This window comes from Streptopelia decaocto, assembly GCF_964273445.1.
Source record: "Streptopelia decaocto genome assembly, chromosome: 22".
Taxonomy (NCBI): Eukaryota; Metazoa; Chordata; class Aves; order Columbiformes; family Columbidae; genus Streptopelia; species Streptopelia decaocto.
Window position 1 is genome coordinate 5,894,565 of NC_138677.1, and position 14,053 is coordinate 5,908,617.

General features: G+C 63.3%; 2 protein-coding genes and 1 long non-coding RNA gene across 11 annotated transcripts; all 3 read left to right on the plus strand.

Annotated features, from left to right (window-relative positions):
• Positions 1 to 37: 37 nt before the first annotated feature.
• RAMP2 (receptor activity modifying protein 2) lies at positions 38 to 6,210 on the plus strand. 9 transcript variants are annotated; one of them, XM_082071070.1, is made up of 9 exons: positions 55 to 649; positions 1,102 to 1,140; positions 1,302 to 1,328; positions 1,638 to 1,779; positions 2,609 to 2,935; positions 3,661 to 3,739; positions 4,511 to 4,621; positions 4,910 to 5,012; positions 5,651 to 5,788. In XM_082071070.1, exons 1-8 carry the CDS (start codon positions 343 to 345, stop codon positions 4,961 to 4,963), a joined length of 1,086 nt encoding a protein of 361 aa, XP_081927196.1. In that variant the 5' UTR covers positions 55 to 342; the 3' UTR covers positions 4,964 to 5,012; positions 5,651 to 5,788. The 9 variants fall into 9 exon arrangements, 8 of the variants coding, with proteins under 8 accessions (XP_081927196.1, XP_081927199.1, XP_081927200.1 ...); XM_082071069.1 differs by having other exon boundaries at positions 521 to 1,140; XM_082071073.1 differs by lacking the exons at positions 3,661 to 3,739; positions 4,511 to 4,621; positions 4,910 to 5,012; positions 5,651 to 5,788 and adding an exon at positions 1,878 to 1,998 and having other exon boundaries at positions 519 to 1,140; positions 2,609 to 2,735.
• Positions 6,211 to 6,570: 360 nt separating this feature from the next.
• VPS25 (vacuolar protein sorting 25 homolog) lies at positions 6,571 to 9,657 on the plus strand. Its single transcript, XM_082071048.1, has 6 exons — positions 6,571 to 6,690; positions 6,801 to 6,946; positions 7,089 to 7,142; positions 7,884 to 7,972; positions 8,474 to 8,549; positions 9,023 to 9,657. The coding sequence occupies exons 1-6, from the start codon at positions 6,644 to 6,646 to the stop codon at positions 9,133 to 9,135; spliced, it is 525 nt and encodes a 174-aa protein (XP_081927174.1). The 5' UTR covers positions 6,571 to 6,643; the 3' UTR covers positions 9,136 to 9,657.
• Positions 9,658 to 12,153: 2,496 nt separating this feature from the next.
• Positions 12,154 to 13,612, plus strand: LOC309449135. The gene is made up of 3 exons (XR_014185907.1): positions 12,154 to 12,293; positions 13,150 to 13,335; positions 13,478 to 13,612. It is a non-coding gene; the product is annotated as an uncharacterized lncRNA (long non-coding RNA).
• Positions 13,613 to 14,053: the final 441 nt, after the last annotated feature.

A 14,053-nucleotide genomic window follows, 5' to 3' on the forward strand; every position in this document is an offset into this window, starting at 1 on the left:
CTTATTCTACGGTCACGCCCCCACCGCGAGGCCACGCCCCCACGCTGCGCTCGCGTCCCCGCTCCGGTGGCTGCGGCCCTTCTGCCCCCCGGCCGGGGCCGCGGAGCGCGAGCGGCCGGGCCCGGTTTCCCGTAAGACGTGGGTCCCGTATCGCTGCGGGACGATGGGGGACCGGTCCCCGCGGCCGGGCGGGCCCCTGGCTTCCTGCGGCGGCGCCGGACAGGAAGCAGCTGTTGGCGGCGGCTTTCCTGCTGCGGGGGCCCCGGCGGCGGGGAGCGGGCGGTGCTGCGCGCCGCCCGGGGGGGCCCAGCCCTTCCCCTCCAGCCCGGCGGCAGCTCCGGGATGGCGGGGGGCGGGGGGCCCGCGGAGGTGACCGCGGGGGACGAGCCGGTGCCCGCAGCCCGCATCCCGTCCGAACCCGCAGCCGATGCCTTCGGAGCTTCGCTGAGTCAGGCGGGGCGGGAGCCCGGCGTCCCCCCGACCTTCCCGGGCATTGGCTCGGGAGCGGGCGGGCAGCGCTGGGGTGGGCCAGGGACCGGGATAAAGCCCCGGGCTCAGCCCCAGCCCGGCAGCAGCGGGCCCGGCGGCGGGAGGATGCTCCTCGGGGTGCGGCTCCTCGGCTGCCTGCTCCTCCCTCTGCTCCAGCGGGGTAAGCGCAGCCCGGACTCGCAGCCACCGGGGCCGCCGCTGTGCGTTGCAGCATGGGGGGTGTCTGCACGGAGCCGTCCAGGGGGTCAGGCACAGGGGCTGGCTGGGCAGCGCGTCCCCACGGTGACCCTGGCTCGTTTATCTCCCCTATCCCAACTCGTCTGTGCTCCAGCTCCCCTTGGAGGGTGCTCTGGGCAGGGTCTGCCACATGTTTCCCTGCCCATGGGTTGGTGAAACTGCTCTGCCCTGGTTGCAAAGGCCAAGGCAGAGCCAGGAGCATCCTGCTCTCCTTCCCTCTGCTTGGCCTGGTCACCTTGGCTGTGCTCAGGTTGGCCTGGGAGGACAAGGGGTGTCTGGTGCGCTGGCATCACCCCGGGTCGTGCTTCAAGCTGGCTGGACGCTGGGGCTGTCGCTGGCTGTGCAGCCCTGGCACCCCGTGTCTCCTTGCTGCAGGGCGCGGGGACACTGAGTACGGGGACCTCGAGGAGGAAGGTAAGACCCAGGTGCCATCGTCCCAGTGTAGCTCTGGCCATGGCTGCCACACATCATGCTCTGCTGCTGGTGGGGGTGTCTGCACCGCTGGGGGACAGGGACATGTCCTGGCATGGTCCTGCAGGTCCTGCCAGCGCTGACAGCACCGTCTATCCTTCCAGGTCACTACTTGTACATGGACGAGGACGGTGAGTCGAGCTGCCATCCTGGCTGTCCTCCCTCTCCGCTCACGGACCTCAGTGGGTCCCCTGTGGTCTGTGCTGGGCTCACAAGAGCTCAGGTCCCACCTTGGCTGAGCCCGTGAGGCCCCCGCAGCCCCAGCGTGGGATCCCCAGGGCCATGTGTTGGACTCCCGCATGGCAAATGGGGCACCGGCCCATGCTGGGCAGAGCTTGGAGTGTTCCACTGGGGTCATCACAAATAACCCACCCAAAATCAGGCTTGGGGGCAGAAGTAGGGGTAGGGTGGCATCCCAGAGTCTGGTGGGTGCTCTGCAGGACCACTGGAGGTGCTGGAGGGGCCAGCTCGCTGTCAGGACACCTACCAGGACTGGATCTCCCTCTACTGCTGGGCCCCCTTCCACGCCGCCCTCATGGCCACCCCCGAGGGCAGCCGCTGCCGCTGGGACCAGATCAGCAGGTGGGTCCTTGTCACCCGCGGTGCTGCCAAACGCACGCTTGGAGCGGGACGTTTGCAGGGCCACGGCAGTGGATGTGTCCCTGTCCCCGTGCCGGCAGGCTGGCCTCACAACACCCCCTCCGCAGCACCTACAGCGAACTCTCCAGCTGCACACAGCTGCTGGCCCAGCTGCTCTCCTGCCCCTGGCCCTGCGCTGTCCTCGACGCCTTCTTCCTGCAGGTCCATGCCGAGTACTTCAGCAACTGCACGGGGACCGGGACCCCCACGCGGAGCGGGGTGCCCCCCGGGATGGCCGTGGCTGTGGCTGTGGGGCTCAGCTGCCTCGTGCCCCTTGCAGCCGCCCTCACGCTCAGCAGAGCCCGCAAAGGGGCTCAAACCCCAGCGGGCAGCTGCCTGGCCCCTGCCTGCCCCCCTGCCTGCGAGGGGCCGGCAACAGCCCTCCTGCCCCCCAGCCCTGGGAACTAACAGCACGACAAGGGGGCAGAGGGTGACGGGGACAGGGCTGAGCATGGGCGGGGGTCTGGGTGTCCCTGGGGATGGAGTGGGTTCCGTGGCACAGGGGGAGGCTGGGCCTGGGGCTCCGGGTGCCTGCATCTGCCCTGGGGTGGGGGGAGCATTGGAAGAAGGGTGCTGGGTCCTCACCCTGTATGGGCTGAGCCCCTTCCCGGGCACCCCGGGCTGGGAGCGATGGGGATGCCAGGCTGGGGCGGGGGCGAGCGCAGGCTTTGGCTGGCAGCCACCATCCCGTCCCTGCCCATCCCGTCCCTGCCTGTCCCCTCTGGATGCCACGGGGGGGCCGCGCTGAGATCATTGGGTGTCTCCCTGGCAGAGGCTCCCACCGCCCGGCCAGAGGCTCCAGCGGCTCCAACAAAGAGCAGGACCACGGGGGCTCCAACCCCGCGGCCCCCGGAGCGCCAGGGCCTGATGGCTTCCAGATGCAGCCGCTCGCCTCTGAAAGGTCCCGCGGTGCCCTGGAGTCGTGGCCCGGGGAGGGTCGGGCAGCTCTGCCAGGACATTTGCCGGGGAGCGCGACGCCCGGCGAGATCGTCTTTCTGCAGCAGGGAGGGTCCCTCGGAGCCGAGCTCCATCAGGCTCCGATTGACGCCCGGGCTGTTAAAGGGGAAGCTTTGGCTTCGCGCTCCGCCCTGGGCCAAAGGTGCAATGAGCTCAGCCGGCCTCAGCCCGGTCCTCGGGGGGCTGGGGTCGCCCTCGGTGCGGGGGGACGTGGGGGGGAGCTGTGCCGGGAGCGGGGGGCTCCGGCAGAGCCGGGCGGTGCGGGAGGAAGGCATCAGGGCTGAGGACCGGCAACCCCGGCCAAGTCTCTGCCCTCTCCCCACCTCCCTGCCTGTGTCGGCCTCGCACCCACGGGCGAGTCGTGCCACCACCCTTCCCTCCCCAGCCCCAGCAGGGGCTGCCCCGATGATACCGGCCATGGGGCAGGTGCCCGGCTGAGCCAGAAGCCACCATGTCGGGGCTCCGGGTCCCCCCGCCCCGCCTGCCCGGGGACATTACGCTTCCCCGTCCACTCCCCCCGGCTGCCGGGCTGCCTGCCCTCCACGCAGGAGACGAGGGATTTCACAACCCAGCCCAGACAGGATTAAAGAGAAATACACAAGTAAACAAATAGCGGCCTCGTAAAACTGGACGCGCTGCGCGGGGAGCGGAGCATCCGGGCCGCCGGTGAGGCGCGGGGCGCCGGGGCGCGGGAGCGATGCCCGCGGGGGCCGCACCGCGCGGCCGCGGGGTCCCGCCGCGAGAGCCGCTGGAAAGCAGCGCTGAGCGAATCTCATTTTTCACACGTCTCCTGTAGTCAAACTGCCCCTGTCAGAGGAAAGGAGTTGCTTCCTGTTATTTCCATTGAAATACTTGTCCGGTCGTTAGCCGGCAGGATTTTGCAGGATGGCACTGTGCGCGCAGATGGGCTCCGGCCGGCTGTCCCGAGGGCTCCTGCTGCTCTGGGGTAAGTGCGTGGCGGGTGCCCCTGGGGCCGCGGGAGGCTCAGCGCCTTTCGCCACCCGCACACGGCCGCCCTACGGTGCTGGGGGCCCGGGGCCGGGGTCTCAGCTCAGTCCGGCAAGTCGGTACGGGTACGGGGCCAGCACTGAGGGTGACTGGGGTGGCCGTAGCCTACGTGGCCAGGGGCTGGTGGCAACAGGCACTGCGGGGTGTCCCCCACCATCCTCACCCCTGATCTTTTTGTGAACGACCCATGAGAGCGGCTGGGGAGCTCTGGATGGGACAGAGAGGGGTTGGACGGGGCTGACAGGGACCGGAATAGGGCCAGCTGGCCTTGCCACAGCCACCGTACCAGCCAGCAGCGCCCCATGGCCAGTGCCAGAGATGGACGTGAGCAGCCCAGGCAGGGCCCGCCGGGTGGTTCACCACCTGACTGGCACCGCGGGACCACGGCCAAGGGCGGCTGATGGTCGGGGTGTTTTCCTTGGGCTGTGGGGCTCCCGTGAGCAAGTGGCTGGTGGGACAGAGGGGACACATGCCCCACGGGGGCCGTGCGGGGCAGATGGTGGGTGGAGGGGCTCCCCGACAGCGCCGCCGTGGCCAGCGCTTCCTCTTCCTGCCCCAGCGCCGTCCAGATGCGACACAGCCGCCCAGGGCGATGGGGCGGCCCCCAGCGCCGGCTGCCCATGGGTGGGGGGCAAAGCTCACTCCTGTGCTGTGACCCACACCCCCAGACAGCCCCGTCCCCCGCTGACCCCGTCCCTGCCCTCTGCAGCGCTCCTGGGGCCCGGGCTCTGTCACGTGGGTGCCGAGGCAGAGGGCTTTGGCCAGGACACCGGGACGAGCCCGCCCGTGGCCGTGTTCAACTGGACGGCCCAGCTCGTGGGTGAGTGCAGGGCCGCACGGTGACCCCCCTTTCTCCTTGGCACATGTTCTCTGGCTGTCCCCAAAACAGGCTGGTTGTGCCATGGAGCCTTCCCTGGCGCGGGTCACAGCGGAGGCACCGGCAGCAGCCTGTCCCATGTGCTCCCAGCATCGCTCCGGGGCTGCCGTGGGGTCCAGCCCCGCACTGTGCCCGTGTCCCCCCATGGGGCCGGGTGCCAGGTGTCCCCTGCGAGCAGGGACAGGCTGTGGCAGGGGTGCAGTGCCCGTGCTCAGCGCCTTTCCCCTGCAGAGGAGACGTACACCAACAGCACACAGAAGTGCTGGGAGATCTTTGTCGACCTGATGAGGAACGTGACAGTGTCGGAGCTGTGCGAGTGGAAGGTCATCAGCAGGTACGGGGCGGGGGGATGGCTGGAGAGACCCTTTGGTGGGGGTATTGCCTGTGGCTTCTCCGTCCTCGCGGCTACACGAGTGGACCATTTCCCGAGAGAGCAGAGAGTGATTGATGGGGAGACCTTCTGATCTCTGAACTGCCTGAAAGGAGCTTGGAGCCAGGGGGGTCGGGCTCTGCTCCCCAGGAACAAGCGCCAGGAGCAGAGGAAACGGCCTCAAGTTGCGCCAGGGGAGGTTGAGGTTGGATTTAGGAACAATTTCTTCCCCAAAGGGCTGTGGGGCATTGGAACAGGCTGCCCAGGGCAGTGCTGGAGTCACCATCCCTGGAGGGCTGGACAGACGGACATGAGGTTCTCAGGACATGAGGCAGGGACAGGGGTGGGTTAATAGTTGGACTCAATGAGCTTGAGGGGCTTTTCCAACCAAAACGATTCTATGTGGGCAGAGCCCCCAGGCTGTGCTCATGGGTCACCAGCTCCTGGTTCCAGGGACCCAGGGCCACCTTCCCCTCTGGCAGCTCCAGCTGGTGCGGGCAGTGGGTGCAGGACAAGCTGCTGGGTGCTGCTTGGTGCCACCCGGCGGGTCAGTGTCTCTGGTGTCCCCGTCCCCTCCCAGCACCCCGCTGCTCTCTCCCCAGGCCCTACAGCGTGCTGCAGGCCTGCCTGGAGGGCTGGGCTGACCACCTGCACTACGGCTACCCCAACGCGCTGGCCGAGCAGTACATCTTCCGCAGCCACCGCCGCTACTTCCACAACTGCACCCTGCAGCACCAGGTCTTTGACCCCCCCCAGGACGTGCTGCTGCCCATGATCATCGCCCCCATCTGCCTCATCCCCTTCCTGGTCACCCTGGTCATCTGGCGCAGCAAGGACGGCAAAGTCCAGGCTTAGCGCTGCAGCGCGGGGTGGCTCATTGCCCACTGTCCCCCCTGCGACGGGAAAAAATGGGCAGAAAACGGGCAGAAAACGGGCAGTGGCAGCCCTGCACCCAGGAGCTGCCCCACGGTTCTGCCCCGGGGCTGCGGGGCCACCGGCTGCTTGAGCAGCTCCGCAGGCCCCGGGAATTGAGGTGCCGCGGGGAGGGGGTCCCGGGGTTACTGGCACATACTGGTTCCCGCTGTGCCGCCGGCGGTGCTTCCCGCCCCCTCCCGGCTCAGCCGCCGGCCCCGGGGCTGCGGATTAAACGCTTATTCCCCCATGCTTGGTGCTGGTTCTTCCACCGCCCGTTCCTGCCGCCAGCGCCGCCCCGGCACGGCCTCGGGGCCCAGCGGGGCAGCGCTGGGCGCGGCCGGAGCCCCCGCACGCCTCCCGGTGGCACCGGGGACCGGCAGCCGGGCAGGGGCTGGGCCGCGGGGCGGGGCGCCGCGGGGGCGGGGCTTCGTAGGGGCGGGATGGGGCTCCAAGAGGGCGTGGCTTTCATATGGGCGGGGCGGTCTGGGGCGGGGCTGCGTAGGAGGGCGTGGCCTCGCAGTAGGGTGGGGTTCGGCGGGGCGTGGCTTCGCGATAGAGCGGTGCCCCGTAGGGGCGGGGCTGCGTATGGGGGCGTGTCCTGGCGGGAGGGCGGGGCTCGGTGGGGCGGGCCGGAAGCGGCGCGGAAGGCGGCGGCGGTTCCGGCGGTTCCGGTGGCGGCGATGAGCTTCTCGTGGCCCTGGCAGTACAACTTCCCGCCCTTCTTCACGTGAGAGCGGGACCGGGACGGGACCGGGGGAGCGGGGATGGCACCGGGGGGGAGAGCGGGGCCGGGCTGGGCGTACCGGGAGCCGCGGTGACCGAGCGGAGCCCCCGCAGGCTGCAGCCCAACGGCGAGACGCGGCAGAAGCAGCTCTCGGCCTGGTGCGCGCTGGCCCTCGCCTACAGCCAGCGGCAGCGCCTGCCCGCCATGACGGTGCGGGAGGCCCAGGACAGCCCGCTGTTCGCCAACCGCCGCCTGCAGCGTATCCTTTGGGGGCCGCCGAGCCCCGACCCCGCTGACCCCCCGGGCCCCGCTGTCCCCTCAGCCCCGCTGCCCCCCTCCCACCACCCCGGGCCCTCCCTCTCCGCCCCCCATGGGTCAGAAGCTCCTTAACCCCTGCCCAGGGAAGCTCCCGTTGGAGTCCATCCAGGTGGTGCTGGAGGAGCTGCGCAAAAACGGTGGGTGCTGCCTGTCTGTCTGCCCGCCCATCCGTCCGTCTGTCTGTCTGCCCATCCGTCTGTCTGCCCATCCGTCCGTCTGTCAGTCTGCCCATCCGTCCGTCTGTCAGTCTGCCCATCCGTCCGTCTGTCTGTCTGCCTATCCGTCTGTCTGCCCATCCGTCTATCTGTCAGTCTGCCCATCCATCCGTCTGTCAGTCTGCCTGTCTGTCTGTCCATCTGTCTATCTGTCTGACCCGTAGCTGCCGGGCAGGCTCCATCCCACCACCGGGACCACCACCTGGGGTTCACCCGACCCACAAAGCTCCCTGCCCACAGATTCTCAGGGTCACCGCACCCGGGAGCCAAACCGCGGCCTTTCGGGGCAGCAGAGGCTGTGGGAGGAGGTGTGGGGCTCAAATAGAAATGAAATTCTGTACACCTAGAGAGATCTTTAGGAAAGGGGTGCTGGATACTGAACAGGGAGGTGTCACAGCCCCAACCTGACAGTGTTCAAGAAGAGACTGGACAACGTCCTCAGACACACGGGGTGACCTGTGGGGTGTCCTGTGCAGGGACAGCAGTTGGACTCCATGATCCTGTGGGTCCAACGTGGGACCTTCTGTGATTCTAATTTGGCACAAGCCGAGTGCCCGGAGCTGCCTGTGGGTGTAATGACTGGCCCATGTCATAAAATCTGCAGGTTTGATTGTTACTGTAAACTCGTGCTTTGGCTAAACACCTTTTCCCTGTTGGTTTCAGGAAACCTGGAATGGTTAGATAAGAACAAAACCAGTTTTCTGATCATGTGGAGAAGACCAGAAGAATGGGGGAAGCTCATCTATCAGTGGGTGAGGACGCAGGAGCTGTCTTGCCCGCAGACCAGGCTCTCTCTGTGTCGGGAGAACGGGTGCTATCGGCTGCCGTTTGTGAAAAAGGCCGCTGGAATATTTCTCTCTTGCTTCCTCGCTGCTGTTACGTACCCTCCTCCATTTCTCTCTGTGGCAGAGACGTTAATCGCTGTGTAAGGTGCCGTTTGAGCAGCGGATGCACAATCAGGGCTCCCGCTGTGTTTCTCATTCCATAGTGAGGACAGGGCAGTGTTGCTGCGTTGTCTTCGTGCAGCACAAATCCTTATTGCGAAACACACCGACAGAAAGAGCAGAAGGGCACGGAAAGGAACCTTTTAAGTTTCTTTATGTGTCATTTCTTGACTCTCCACAGTGTTTCCAGGCTATTTTTGCCCATTGAGTGCTGCCCACACTGTGGCTTGCACTGAGATGTGTGAGAGATCACGTTGAGGACGTCAGGTCACACAATGACACTTGCTACGATGATTTTTGTGTTTCCAGGTGTCGAAGAACGGCTTGACCAACTCCGTATTCACGCTGTACGAACTGGCCAGCGGAGATGACACACAGAATGAAGGTAACGTCACACGTTACGATCCAGAGCGGCTTTTCAGAGCACACTTGAGTGCGTAAACAGTTGATTGTCAGTTTATAGCCTTGTTGATTAAATACTTCAAAACTGCTTATTCCGGCTCGCACCGACCACCACTGGCAAATTCCGCTCTGAATCTTTTTTACCACTTTGCGTCTCCCTTTGTTATCACTGTTTATGTTTTAAACCGCCCCGTGCTCTTTATCTGCTGTTTTGTTTTGATGCCTTTGAGGCTGCTGTGACTCATTCCCTTCTGTCTTGTTGACCTTCAGGCTTTGTTCCTGATGCAGCAAGGTGGCGATGAGCCCGTCGCTGTAGCCGTGACTCCGGATTTGCCGTAGTGTTACGGTGCTGGAGTCTGGAAGGTGCTTTCGGAGCCCTCCGTTCTGCTGCCGCCAGCCACTGATTTATCAGCCTCTTTGTTTCCTGATGCGATTATCACCTCTGTCCTTCCCTAGAGTTCCATGGCTTAGACGAGGCGATGCTGCTCCGCGCCCTGCAAGCCTTGCAGCAAGAGCACAAGGCGGAAATTATCACGCTGGATGATGGCCGAGGCGTCAAGTTCTTCTGACAGGAGCCCCCTCTGCTCCTCCCCGGCTGCTGACGTGGGTTTGGCCGGGAAGGTTCGCTCTCCTGGCCCCGTTTCAAGCCCTGACTGCGAGCAGCTGCATACTCGGGATTTCTTGGGGGCAAGGAGAATCGCGAAGCCTTCCAAAGACGTGACTTCTTAGAAGTGTTCGGAGATCCTCTGTCTTTTCTCCCTGGTGATTGTGTTTGAGAGGCTAAAGCTGCTCTCGGTAGTTCTGAGCGGGGACCACCCAGAAGTGGGATAACGGGACTGCTCCTGTTGCTGATCCCCGCTCCTGGGAAGGCCACGGAGCGGCTGGTCCAGCTTTGGCCTCCAAGGGCATCTCCTTCCCTGCTGCCAGCCCTGGGTTGGGCTCCGCCGCCCCCGCTGCGCTGCCGATGGGCTGGAAACAAGCGCAAGGATCTCACCGTCACTGCTGCGCTGGAGGAGACTGATCTGTGCAGCGGGGGGCGGAGGCCAAGGAACTAATTCGAAGTAATTAAAATGAGATGTATTTATAGAGCAGCCTGGGTGGTTTCTTTCCCTCTATCTCTGTTTTTCCATCAGAAACGAGACAGAGCAGCGAACCAGCTTCTTGCCGTTCAGCTGCGTTTCCTGACGGCGCTGGGTGAGCGCAGCGGCGTGCTGGGGAGGGGGGGGCCCTGCCGAGCCCCCGCCCCGTGGGCAGCGCGCAGCACAGGTGCTTTTAATCCGCACACCGGAGCCGTAGACTGTGTGTTCCCTTTGCTGCCTGTCTGCAGGGCAACATTCATTTTCCACGTGCTAATGGAAGCTGATGGGTTTGTTGCAGAGGTGGGGAAACTGTACAGCAGCGGCTGGTGGAGGGTATGGCTGAGTTTTGAGATTCTCAGTGCTGATAACAGAGCACCCGGCTTGTCAGAAACCACGGCACAGGTACAGCAGAGATGGTGACTCCAGCACTGCCCTGGGCAGCCTGTTCAATGCCCCACAGCCCTTTGGGGAAGAAATTGTTCCCCACATCCAACCTCAACCTCCCCTGGCGCAACTTGAGGCCGTTTCCTCTGCTCCTGGCGCTTGTTCCTGGGGAGCAGAGCCCGACCCCCCTGGCTCCAAGCTCCTTTCAGGCAGTTCAGAGATCAGAAGGTCTCCCCTCAGCTCCTGTTCTCCAGCTGAACCCCCAGGTCCCTCAGCCGCTCCATCACACTTGTGCTCCAGCCCCTCACCAGCTCCGTTCCCTTCTCTCCACTCGCTCCAGCACCTCAAGGGCTTTCTCGACGCGAGGAGCCCAAAACTGCCCTTGGGATTGGAGGTTTGGTCTCCCCAGTGCCCAGCACGGTGGGATGGTCGCCACCCACACTATTTCTGATATAAAAACCGTTCCGAAGCGGGTCTACCTGCTTCTACTGCCCAGGGTTTAGTATGAACGTGCTTGTGCTGATGATCCCAACAGCCAACAGCATGAAATCTTCCTTTACTGTCAAGAGCTTGGCTCCGTGCAGCGTGCTCGGTGCAGACGGGAGCCCGGAGGGGCAGCGCGTGTCCCTGCAGCCGGCGTGGGCTCCGCACGCCCCAGCGGCCGGGTCCTCCCTCTGTGTTTGCAGCCAGAAAGTCTCTGTAGGAATCCTCTGCTACCAGCGTCTGCCCTGGGCTTGTTTCCATGTCCAAGATCTGCCTTTCCCTCCCTCTTCCTGCTCCCCGCATTGACTTTTCCCCTCTCCGCTTGCCGTGCAGCTTTCATACCCCTTTTTGTCCCCTTTTTCGTCCCCTCTGGCAGCCTTTGCACCCCTGCAGTGGGCTGCGGTTCTGTGCCCGAGGGTGGCAGCGTTGGATCCCAAATAACCAGCCGGGCCGGGGCCGTTTGGGTTTCCCACCGTCCGTACGCGTGGTGCCGACCCCTCAGCGTTGCGGGGTGCGCGGGCTGCGCGTAACCCACCTGTCCTTGAGTGAGCCTGTGCTCTTAATTAAATTTGTTCCCTTCTTCGGAAATGGCTGATGTGACGTTAGATAAGCCTAAACCCAGCCTTTTTCTTTCCAAGGTGCTCCTGGCAGCGATTCACTGCGCTTTTCCAGCTTCCCACTTAGCGACAGGAGGAGGAGGAGGAGGAGGAGGAGGAGGAGGAGGAGGAGGAGGAGGAGGAGGAGGAGGAGGAAGAGTACGTCCCCTGCTCCAGAATGAACATGATGTAGGATTCCTTTTCCACAGACTCGCTGGTTATGAATGGTCAGATCCAGCGGTGCTTGTGAGGTCCTTGTGGGGACCTCACGATTTTCGGGGGCCGTGGGACGAGTCCCGGGGCTGGAGGAGCCACCGCTGCCCTGGAGGAGCAGATGTTCCCTGGCTGTGACCTCTTGGGGGACGGTGACGTTTTGTATCTCACGGTGATCTAAGCCGGTGAAACAGCCTTTTGATTGTCCTCTGAGCCTGGCTTAGAACCACAGAATCATTCTGGTTGGAAAAGACCCTCAAGATCATCGAGTCCAACCATTCCCCGACCCCTGGCACTAAATTGTGTCCCTCAGAACCTCATGTTCGTCTGTCCAGCCCTCCAGGATGGTGACTCCAGCACTGCCCTGGGCAGCCTGTTCCAATGCCCCACAGCCCTTTGGGGAAGAAATTGTTCCCAGATCCAACCTCAACCTCCCCTGGCGCAACTTGAGGCCGTTTCCTCTCGTCCTATCCTATTCCTTATCTTTATTCAGCGCTTCCCAATGTTTGGTGTTGTAATCACGGGACTGGGACACCTGAGCCAGCCCAGAGCTCCTGCACGAGGCTGCTCAGACGCTGAAGCCCTTGGGCACTGGGTACAGACGAAGGAGATATAATTAGTAATTAGACTGCGCAGAGGGAGGGAGCGTGGCAGCCGCCAGCCACCGCAGTCCTGGGAACAGGAGCGGTCACGGCTCTTCCTGGTGCTCCAGAGCAAAGCAAAGGGCGGGGAGGTCTGTGGCCATGGAAGCTGAAACCCACCTGGGTTTTGGCTTTACAGAGTTTAAAACCCCAAATCTCTCTGTGCTCGCAGTTGTACCATCATGGACTCGGTTCTGGCTCCGGCAGCCAGAGCTGCTTTTAAGCCTGTCCCCATGGAGCGGCTGGACAGAGGAGGTGGCGTTTGCTGAGCTCTTCTCCCTGGTGAACAGTGATAGAATCCCAGGGCATGGCAGAGGATGTGCTGGGGAGGGTCAGTGGGACATGAGGAAAAGGTTCCTCACCCAGGGGTGCTGGACACTGAACAGGCTCCCCAGGGAGGTGTCACAGCCCCAACCTGACAGTGTTCAAGAAGAGACTGGACAACGTCCTCAGACACACGGGGTGACCTGTGGGGTGTCCTGTGCAGGGACAGGAGCTGCACTTGATGATCCATGTGGGTCCAGCTCAGGACATTCTATGGTTCCCATGGTGGGGGGCTGGCACAGGCCCCCACCTCTGGCCCCTGGCCGCTCTGAGGCCATTGCCACATCTGGCCAGCGCGATTAGGGCTCGCTGGCCACGGCGAGGCGGAGGCCGGGGCGCTGGCGCTGAGATAAGGCCCTATCACACCTCCACACTCGGATCCCTCTGGCCGAGGAAGGAGAAACGCCAAGAGGGTTTTTATTTAATGTGGCTCTTTAGGAGCAAGAGTTGTTTCAGTTTGATAAATGTATATGTTGGGATAAACTTGCAGGCGGGTTACGGCTGTAAGTCTGGGCTGAAGAAATCCTCCTGAGTTATCTGCCTGGGGTTAAAGCCGTAGCTGAGGTTTGGGTGACATCTCAGGCGCGCCAGGGCAAGGAGGGATGCGGCAGGAGGAGGGTGGGAGCTCCCGTGGGTGTGGGGTGCTGAAGCCAATGCTGAAACAAGCCCTGGGTCACCCCCATCCGTGGGGGACACCTGCATTTGGACCCATCCCGGCCCCTCTGTGATCCTGCCCCAAGCTCTAGGATCGGAAGGGACAATTCCTGGCAGGGCTCACTGGAGCGGGGAGCTGAGCAAAGCTTTGATTCATGATCTAATCCCCAGGAAAGCGATTACACAGTCCCCTGTTCTCTTCCTGGCAGCCAAATGCAAGTGAGAAATGGGTTACGTCGCCTGATTGCAGCGGTTCCTCAAAGCCAAGGGCTGGCGCTGGCACCCGCAGCCCAGAAATGTCACCCTGATAAGGGCCGGGAGCTGCGGGCACCACTGCGGAGCAGGAACCTTCTGTTTTTGGGCCAAGCTGGTTCCAGCTTGGTGTCCCAGGCCAGGTCAGGAAGGGACCCTCCAGGCTCAGGATCAGGGACAGCATTTGGGGGGTGGTTGGGGACCTTCTCAAGTCGTTCCCCGGGGAGGGGTGGGAGGGCAGCCGTCCAAGCAAACTTCACCCCGAATTTTCTCTCCTGTCTGCAGGGGCCTCAGCAGCACCGGGACACCCCCCTGCTCCCCTGGGATCTCCCGAGGCATCTCGGTTCATGATGAAAACACATGTTAAGGGGACACAAACCTACCAGAGATCCCTGCCTGGCTCCTTGTCTCTCTCCGAGAAGCTGGGACGTGGTTTAGCACCAGCATCGGGTTAACGGTTCGACTCGATGACCCTGAGGGTCTTTCCCAGCCAAAATGATTCTGTGATTGTGCAGGAACAGCCGAATCGCCCGGTGTCCCCCCGCGTGGGCCGGGCTGGCGCGTGAGGACGAACCTGGCTGTGCTCCCAGGCTGATCCTCTCCTGAATGTTTCCGGTATCGTTGAGTAGAAACAATCTGTCCTTAGGGAAAAGAAATTAGCGCCGGTCTCAATTGCTTTGTGTTTTGTGTAAACAGCCTCGACGGGTAGAACAACCTCCTCGTTTAACCTGGGCACACAAGCAGCTCTTGTCCGGGCTCTTGGCTCGCGCAGGGCTGACACACACGTTCGTATCTCCCTATTTGCATGACGCTAATTTCGGGAGTTTGGACCAGAGTAAACGCAGAATAAGCTGCTGCTTG